This window comes from Mytilus trossulus, chromosome 5 (genome assembly GCF_036588685.1).
Source record: "Mytilus trossulus isolate FHL-02 chromosome 5, PNRI_Mtr1.1.1.hap1, whole genome shotgun sequence".
Classification (NCBI taxonomy): Eukaryota; Metazoa; Mollusca; class Bivalvia; order Mytilida; family Mytilidae; genus Mytilus; species Mytilus trossulus.
Window position 1 is genome coordinate 74,899,475 of NC_086377.1, and position 10,311 is coordinate 74,909,785.

At 34.3% G+C, this 10,311-nt stretch overlaps 1 protein-coding gene across 1 annotated transcript in view; it reads right to left on the minus strand.

The window, feature by feature from the left end:
• LOC134718304 (ankyrin repeat and sterile alpha motif domain-containing protein 1B-like) overlaps nucleotides 1-8,671 on the minus strand; it is a 43,070-nt gene extending 34,399 nt beyond the window's left edge. The window contains exons 1-3 of the mRNA XM_063580799.1: nucleotides 8,654-8,671; nucleotides 8,028-8,112; nucleotides 4,273-4,394 (exon numbers count right to left, since the gene is read on the minus strand). Of these exons, the coding sequence (XP_063436869.1) occupies nucleotides 4,273-4,394; nucleotides 8,028-8,112; nucleotides 8,654-8,671 (225 nt within the window). The remainder of the gene's footprint in view (nucleotides 1-4,272; nucleotides 4,395-8,027; nucleotides 8,113-8,653) is intronic.
• Between the last annotated feature and the right edge of the window lie 1,640 nt (nucleotides 8,672-10,311).

Below are 10,311 nucleotides of genomic sequence, written 5' to 3' on the forward strand. Positions count from 1 at the left end.
AGTATAAGAATGTCATTGCTATGTCACATGTTGGTGTTGACTATAAGGGTATCATTGCTACGTTACATGCTGGTGTTGAGTATAAGAGTGTTATTGCTATGTCACATGTTGGTGCTGAGTATAAGAGTGTCATTGCTATGTCACATGTTGGTGTTGACTATAAGAGTGTCAGTGCTATGTCACATGCTGGTGTTGAGTATAAGAATGTCATTGCTATGTCACATGTTGGTGTTGACTATAAGCGTGTCATTGTTATGTCACATGTTGGTGTTGAGTATAAGAGTGTCATTGCTATGTCACATGTTAGTGTTGAATATAAGAGTGTCATTGCTACATCACATGCTGGTGTTGAATATAAGAGTGTCACTGCTATGTCACATGTTGGTGTTGAGTATAAGAGTGTTATTGCTGTGTCACATGTTGGTGTTGATTATAAGAGTGTCATTGCTATGTCACATGCTGGTGTTGAGTATAAGAATGTCATTGCTATGTCACATGTTGGTGTTGATTATAAGAGTGTCATTGCTAAGTGACATGTTGATGTTGACTATAAGAGTGTCATTGCTATGTCTCATGTTAGTATTGAATATAAGAGGGTCATTGCGATGTCACATGTTAGTGTTGACTATAAGAGTATCATTGCTAAGTGACATGTTGGTGTTGAGTAAAAGAGTGTCATTGCTATGTCACATGTTGGTGTTGAGTTTAAGAGTGTCATTGCTATGTCACATGTTGGTGTTGAGTATAAGAATGTCATTGCTATGTCACATGTTGGTGTTAAGGTAAAGAGTATCATTGCTATGTCACATGCTGGTGTTGACTATAAGAGTGTCATTGCTATGTCACATGCTGGTGTTGAGTATAAGAATGTCATTGCTATGTCATATGTTGGTGTTGACTATAAGAGTGTCATTGTTATGTCACATGTTGGTGTTGAATATAAGAGTGTCATTGCTACGTCACATGCTGGTGTTGAATATAAGAGTGTCACTGCTATGTCACATGGTGGTGTTGAATACAAGAGTGTCATTGCTATGTCACATGCTGGTGTGGAGTATAAGAATGTCATTGCTATGTCACATGTTGGTGTTGAGTATAAGAGTGTCATTGCTATGTCACATGCTGGTGTTGAGTATAAGAGTGTCATTGCTATGTCACATGTTGGTGTTGACTATAAGAATGTCATTGCTATGTCACATGTTGGTGTTGACTATAAGAGTGTCATTGCTACGTCACATGCTGGTGTTGACTATAAGAGTGTCACTGCTATGTCACATGTTGGTGTTGACTATAAGAGTGTCATTGCTACGTCACATGCTGGTGTTGAATATAAGAGTGTCACTGCTATGTCACATGTTGGTGTTGAGTATAAGAATGTCACTGCTATGTCACATGTTGGTGTTGACTGTAAGAATGTCATTGCTATGTCACATGTTGGTGTTGACTATAAGAGTGTCATTGCTGTCACATGTTAGTGTTGACTATAAGAGTATCATTGCTAAGTGACATGTTGGTGTTGACTTTAAGAGTGACATTATGTAGGTGTCACATGTCATGTTCAGTACAAGAGTGGTAAATGAAAGTTGTATGATCAGGTGTCACATGTCATGTTTAGTACATGAGAGGTAAATGCATGGTGTATGATCAGGTGTCACATGTCATATTCAGTACAGGAGTGGTTAATGAATGTTGTATAAGCAGGTGTTACATATAATGTTTAGTACTGTAGTGATAAATGTATGTGGTATAATCTGGTGTTACATATCATGTTTAGTACTGTAGTGATAAATGTATGTTGTATGATCAGGTGTCACATGTCATGTTTAGTACAGGAGTGGTAAATGTATGTTGTATGATCAGGTGTCACATGTCATGTTTAGTATAGGAGTGGTAAATGCATGTTGAATGATCAGGTGTCACATGTCATGTTCAGTACAGGAGTGGTAAATGAATGTTGTATAATCAGGTGTAACATGTCATGTTCAGTACAGGAGTGGTAAATGAATGTTGTATAATCATGTGTTACATGTCATGTTCAGTACAGGAGTGTTAAATGAATGTTGTATGATCAGGTGTCACATGTCATGTTTAGTACAGGAGTGGTAAATGCATGTTGTATGATCAGGTGTCACATGTCATGTTTAGTACAGGAGTGGTAAATGCATGTTGTATGATCAGATGTCACATGTCATGTTCAGTACTAGAGTGGTAAATGAATGTTGTATAATCAGGTGTAACATGTCATGTTCAGTACAGGAGTGGTAAATGAATGTTGTATGATCACGTGTCACATGTCATGTTCAGTACAGGAGTGGTAAATGCATGTTGTATGATCAGATGTCACATGTCATGTTCAGTTCTGGAGTGGTAAATGTGTGTTGTATAATCATGTGTTACATGTCATGTTTAGTACAGGAGTGGTAAATGCATGTTGAATGATCAGGTGTCACATGTCATGTTCAGTACAGGAGTGGTAAATGAATGTTGTATAATCAGGTGTAACATGTCATGTTCAGTACAATAGTGGTAAATGCATGATGTATGATCAGGTGTCACATGTCATGTTCAGTTTTGGAGTGGTAAATGCATGTTGTTTGATCAGGTGTCACATGTCATGTTCAGTACAGGAGTGGAAAATGAATGTTGTATAATCAGGTGTTACATGTCATGTTCAGTACTGGAGTGGTAAATGAATGTTAAATGGTCAGGTGTCACATGTCATGTTCAGTACTGGAGTGGTAAACGCATGTTGTATAATCAGGTGTCACATGTCATGTTCCTTACAGGAGTGGTAAATGAATGTTGTATGATGTGGTGTCACATGTCATGTTCAGTACAAGAGTGGTAAATGAATGTTGTATGATCAGGTGTCACATGTCATGTTCAGTACTGGAGTGGTAAATGAATGTTGTATAATCAGGAATCACATGTCATGTACAGTTCTGGAGTGGTAAATGCATGTTGTATAATCAGGTGTTACATATCATGTTTAGTACTGGAGTGGTAAATGAATGTTGTATGATGTGGTGTCACATGTCATGTTCAGTACAAGAGTGGTAAAAGAATGTTGTATGATCAGGTGTCACATGTCATGTTCAGTACTGGAGTGGTAAATGCATGTTGTATAATCAGGTGGCACATGTCATGTTCAGTACAAGACTGGTAAATGAATGTTGTATGATTAGATGTCACATGTCATGTTCAGTACTGGAGTGGTAAATGCATGTTGTATGATAAGGTGTCACATGTCATGTTCAGTACTGGAGTGGTAAATGTAGGTTGTATAATCAGGTGTCAGATGTCATGTTCAGTACTGGAGTGGTAAATGCATGTTGTATAATCAGGTGGCACATGTCATGTTCAGTACAAGACTGGTAAATGAATGTTGTATGATCAGATGTCACATGTCATGTTCAGTACTGGAGTGGTAAATGAATGTTGTATGATTAGGTGTTACATATCATGTTCAGAACAGGAGTGGTTAATGGATGTTGTATTATCAGGTGTTACATATCATGTTTAGTACAGGAGTGGTAAATGCAGGTTGTATGATCAGGTGTCACATGTCATGTTTAGTACTGGAGTGGTAAAGGTATGTTGTATGATCAGGTGTCACATGTCATGTTCAGTACAGGAGTGGTAAATGAGAGTTGTATGATCAGATGTCACAAGTCATGTTCAGTACAAGAGTGGTAAATGCAGGTTGTATGATCAGGTGTCACATGTCATATTCAGTACAGGAGAGGTAAATGTATGTGGTATGATCTGGTGTTACATGTCATGTTCAGTATAGGAGTGGTAAATGAATGTTGTATGATGTGGTGTCACATGTCATGTTCAGTACAGGAGTGGTAAATGCATGTTGTATGATCAGGTGTCACATGTCATGTTTAGTACAGGGGTGGTCAATGAAAGTTGTATGATCAGGTGTCATGTCTCAAGTCATGGTCATTTTTTTTTGGGACCAAAGTAATGTTTTTTGTGTAGAATACTATGTTACGTGTAATAAATATTTCAATTATATACAGTTACGAAGTATCAGACAGCAACTCTTTGACATACAAACTGGAGTGGTATTCATCAGTGTTATAAAGTTAATCACAATTTATCATAATACTATGTTTCTTAATATTTAGAAGACAAGAGTATTTGCAATAAATAGAATGTACACTGAATCACTGAACACTAACAAGGGCAATGTTTAACTGATCCACATTATGTGTACTATATAATAAATATCTGTAAATGTGTTAAACATTTTACTTTACTTACATCACCATCTCTACATTCCAAGTTAGTTCTGTTCTTTATACATAATTCTACCTCTTTTATATTCCCCTCCTCTGCAGCTGTAAGAAGTTTCTGTAAGCAAAACAAAGCTTTTACATTTTCCTCTAGAACATACAAATGTATTATAAATGTAATAATTGAATTAAACAATCTACATTTTTACAGTTTCAACAGTTTATACCAAATACAGTGATTACCAATTGCAAGAAGGAGTGAAATTGTTGTGTATAATTTCAGAGGTTTTTTGTAGAAAAGTCTGTAGGCAATTGTATTATGCGTCAGTTTTGAGATCAGCCTAAGTTTTTGTTGAGGTTTGTGTTGCTCGGTCTTTAGTTTTTTATGTAATGTTTTGAATATAAAAAGAAGATGTGGTATGATTGCCAATGAGACAATTCTACAAAATAGACAAAATGACACAGAAAATAACAACTATAGGTCACTGTACAGCCTTCAACAATGATCAAAGCCCATATGGCATAGTCAGCTATAAAAGGCCCTGAAATGACTAATGTAGACCGTTGAATTTTGATTGTTTTTCATTTTTTTCCATGGCGTTCAGATTCTCTTTGACTTAAAGAGTTGTGAATGTCCTACAATATCTTACGTTTCTTTTTTTTTTGTCTCCTGGTATTTTGTATATGGGCTATTTAAAAAAAAATGATGCCAAAGTGTGACAAACATGGTAAAAAATTAAGTCATTGCTAACCTTTTTTCTATCATTTTTTCTTTAATCCAGAGACATTCAAGTTTACAAAACTACCAAGGGTTAATGCAAAATAATAAAAACAAAAATTTTAACAACATTTTACTAATAAGAATTCATCCACTTTTCAAAGGAAACAACATAATAATAATATCAACAGACAAACATAAATAAGAATATAAATATCAATGTAATTTTTTTGTTTGTTGCAATAAAGGTACTAAATGATTTTCCTGCAATTTTTTTTTACTTATAAACAGTTTTTTTTTTTTAAATATGTAAATTTCACCAATTTTAAGTGTATTCTTTAATATCTTATTTCAAAAGTTTTTATATATCTTTGCAAAAGCTTTAATTTTATATAAAAAGTATAAGGAAGCAAACATATATGATCTAATTACATCCTCTGAAAATTTCACAACAATTGCTTCAGTCAATTCTAAGTTTTCTTCATTTAAAAAATACAAACATGTGTTTTTTATCCTTTTGTTACACTCCTGACATATTTGTTCAGTAACTGTAAGACTGTTTTTTAATGGAATGTTTAGAAAATCAGTAATGATATCTATTTTAAATTTACAATCTCACAAATAAATAAATTTATTAGATATTTGATTACATATTTTTTTAATTTCTGAGCAAAGAGCAAACTTTTAACATGTTTAATGAGAATTACACTTTAATTTTTAAGAATCTTTGGTGAATAGTGTGCAGAAAAATCAATTTTACAAGACAGATCAGCTTTCTCATAACATTGTAAAGATGTTACAATTATTTTAATTAAGAATCATGTTGAATTTTGTTATAGATAAGCTACATCTGAAACTTGTCAGGAGTGTAACAAATGTTACACTCCTGACCATAATTTATTGCTACAATATTTTAACTTGAAACTGACCTGAAATCATGTAGAGTCTTTATATTTCACATATTATTTTAGTGCAAATTAAGAACAGGTTAAAAAAAATTATATACTTCTTACATATTTACAAATTTTGCTAATTGTCTATTTAAAAAAAAAGATGGCTTTCCTTTAAACCTTGTTCAGTCTCTTGTTTGATACTATATATACGCTGTCTTTATGTCAGATAATGTATTATGATAAGTTTGTTCGTTCTACCAAAGATGGTAGCAGTATGTGCTCTGTATATTAAAAATTGTCCAAAAATGTACCCAAAAATGTCAGGAGTGTAACGCTTAAAAATGTTTAAGTGTAACATTCATGTTATTTTTTATAGAAACAATGTTGTTATTATTGGTTTTCCTTTCTGGAATTTGAGTGTGAACACCATCTGTTGCATATTTTCAGTAACAAACATGCCATTATTATGGCCTTTATTGCTTGTTTATGCTCAATACTTGTATGTCAGGACTGTAACACATTTAAACAAGCTAGTTCAATTGCAATTTTAGTTCAAAAATTTCAAAAGTAATGATGTAGACTTGTATTCTGTGTTAAGCTGAGGTGTATTAATGTCATTTTATAATAATTGTCAGCTTGTTTTTCTTCCAATAACTTACCTTTGCTAATAAGATTGAAATAAGGCATTTTTTTGTGTTACACTCCTGACATTGAAGTATTGAGCATACAAAAGCAATGAAGGCCATAATAATGGCATGTTTGTTACTGATAAACTGTAACAGGTAATGTTCACTGAAATTCAAGAAAAAACAACAACTATAACAACATTGTTTCTAAAAAAAATACATCTTAACCCAGTTGTTACACTCCTGACAGACCTGGGTAGTCCTCTAATTGTAACCATAATATTTCAGTAGTAGAACTTCAGGGTCAACTGGATGCACCTGTGCCAAGCTATGATACTTACCAAAAAAAATAAACCGTGCAAGATGTACAGAAACATGTTATTTCACCTACAAAGACATTTTCTGGCAGCATATTGACTTTTACTAACATTTTTTTTTTTAACACAAACTTATTTGACTTACCTTATGAGGCTCATAAAAATGTAAATATATGGAAGAATTAAACAAGAAATCATAGTCAAGATATAATAGTTGGATGAAAGATATTGTTTGGTATTGTATCTGCCCTTATTTATTCTATATCATCAATGAATGCACATGCTTTCTTCTAAATGTCACACTAAAAGCGTTACACTCCTGACATTTTGAGGTACAATTTTGGACAATATTTTTTAAACAGAGCACATACTGCTATTATCTTTAGTAGTTAGGACCAACTAATCATAATACATTATCTGACCTAAAAACATTACAGATATAGTATCATACAAGAGACTGACAAAGGTTTAAAGGAAAGGCATCATTTTTTTTGAAATTCTGTTCACTGTAGTCATTTTGATTTCTCCTGTTCTCCCCCTGAGAATACTGCACGCCTGTATCTGTATGTACATTTTATAGACAACATAAGTCACATGACATAGGTCACATGACACTGACTGACTCTGAGAATATTACACACCTGTATCTTTATGTAATTTTATAGACAACATAAGTCACATGACATAGGTCACATTACACTGACTGACTCTGAGAATATTACACACCTGTATCTGTATGTACATTTTATAGACAACATAAGTCACATGACATAGGTCACATGACACTGACTGACTCTGAGAATATTACATACCTGTATCTTTATGTAATTTTATAGACAACATAAGTCACATGACATAGGTCACATGACACTGACTGACTCTTGAGAATACTGCACGCCTGTATCGTATCTTTATGTACATTTTATAGACAACATAAGTCACATGACATAGGTCACATGACACTGACTGACTCTGAGAATACTGCACGCCTGTATCTTTATGTACAGTTTGTAGACAACATAGATCACATGACATACATTGTGTAGGTCACATGACACTGACTGACTCTGAGAATACTACACACCTGTATCTTTATGTACAGTTTATAGGCAACATAAGTCACATGACATAGGTCACATCACAATGACTTTTAACCCATTAACCCCCAATGACGCCTGTAGGCGTCATGGTGACAACCATTCTTTGATGACCCGTATGACCCTCCATACCTTTTTTGAACTGCCCCACCTGAACTGTCATGATAGCAGGGACTTCAACCAAGCAGTTCATGGTCCATAAACTCTTCTCAGACGTCTGTTTATGAAAATATGGCATTTTGAAAGCCGCTTAAGAGTTCAAAATCGGAAAAACGTGAAAAGTCGCCAAAATCAGGTGGGGGTGGGCATCTTTTGATGGCCACTACTTAACTGGTAGTCATTGTAGGTATAAACTGTTATCGTAAATGCATGCATAGGTGGTATAGGAACACAAAGAGGTATAATATGGCCAATAGGAATCTAGTCTGTAAAATCTAGGTCACCGTTTTGTCAAAAATCCGTAAAAACGGACATTTAGGCAGACCCGACTTGACGATAATAATTCGCCAGCAAGACACTTAAGTCCCATATACTCCCAGTTAGCATGCATGCACTGCTGTAACTATAGGGTAATACTTGAATGACAAAGAAACACAGTCTGGTTAATGTCCACCTCTCAAGGTCGTTTTAAAATCGGAAAAAAGACGGAAAATGACCATTTTTCAGTGGGGATGGGTTGCATATGATTGCAAATTTTCGAAAATGCCTGATTTTCCAGAAATCTCTTAGGGGCGAATGAGTTAAGAAGAAAAACTTACCTCATCCCAACTTGCCATTATATCCTGTAAAAGAAAATGAAATCATTGTATATTTATTAAAATAAGGAGATATGTTAAAACAATGAGACAACTATCTACTTAAGTTCAAATGAAGTGGATGTAAGCAATTATAGGCAACGGTACGGCCTTCTACAATAAGAACAAGAGGCTGTCAAGTGACAGCAAACTGGATTTTCCTGCATAGGTCGAACCCTGAACAGTTGAAAAAGTATGGACACAACATTTAAGCTTAAAGCAGCTCTGAATTTGGATTCTGATTGAATATTTATAATAGATTATTTTCTAATTAAGAGGGAATGCCACGAACCATCAAGCTTCCTCCCTAAAATTTATTGAAAGTACGTTTTTGATTAATAATGAAAATGATATTTGCAAATCTGAAACACAAACAGGATCATGTAAAAAAATAAACATAAACACACACAGCAAAAATGAATTACCACATAACAACTGTGACATCTACCTTCATAACACACATGACTTTAAAAAAAAGTTTTTTTACCAATCCACTAAATGAGCAACAATGCATTATGGACATTTACGTGTTTACAACAACCAAGAACACGTGCTACTTACTTAAATAAAACACATTTTGTCGTGCAATGCGGGATTAACAATTTCGCTTAGTTTTTCATTTTTTGTATCCACATTTATAGTTCGTGATATAAAGTATTCGTTCCATGCTCAGATTAATGAAGAGTTCTTTCTATGCGAAGAAAAAAGTGTTTGATTTACCAGATATATAGCTATTCACGTGTTTGATGATGACATGCAGAATTCATGTATTTGTCCACCAGACAGCAACGAAACAACAGTGAAAATCACAATTACACATCAGACAAACATACAAGTGTAAAGTTACCCGTCGATTACAGTCGATGCTAATATTCATGAGTGCAGAAACTTTCGTATAGATAGTTAAAGAGAAATGTGTGATCCATGAATTTTGTGTTCATACAAAAGACAAAGACTAAGAGTTTGTCACGTATCTGATGGGGTCACTAAACTTTTTGAGTTTAAAAATATATATTGCACCTACTTTTATGTTTAAAAAGTAATTTAAATCGAGGACAAAATGTGTTTATATATTTGTCTTTAAGAGGGAATAGCGTATAATCATCAATCGTGGCCATTAATAGCCGACTTTACGGTATGGGGTTTTCTCATAGTTGAAGGCGTTACAGTTGCCTATCATTACTTACATCCACTTTATTTGTGCTTAAGTGGATAGTTGTCCCATTTGGCAATCATACCCCATCTCTTAATTTTTGTATATAAACATCCCTCAGAAGTTCGGGTTTCCATTATAAAGTAGTGTTGTTCCGATGAACGGAATAAGTCGGAAATCAGTTGGTACGGCCTGGCGATGTCGATAATCCATTGGGATTTTGTTCAATCGACTGTCGTTAAAAGTTTCCGGACTTTTAGCTTGTAAACTTCCGGTCCGTTTACGGTTTGCGTTTTATATGTGCAGTCAAACAAATATTAACAAAAATACCAGTCGATGACAATAACAATGTAAAACATCCTATAATTACCATTCTAACATGACGTCCTTCAAACACTTAGAGTACACACCCGTGGTAAAATATGAATATATTGTTTGGGCTGTTACGATCGTACTCCCACGTCATATG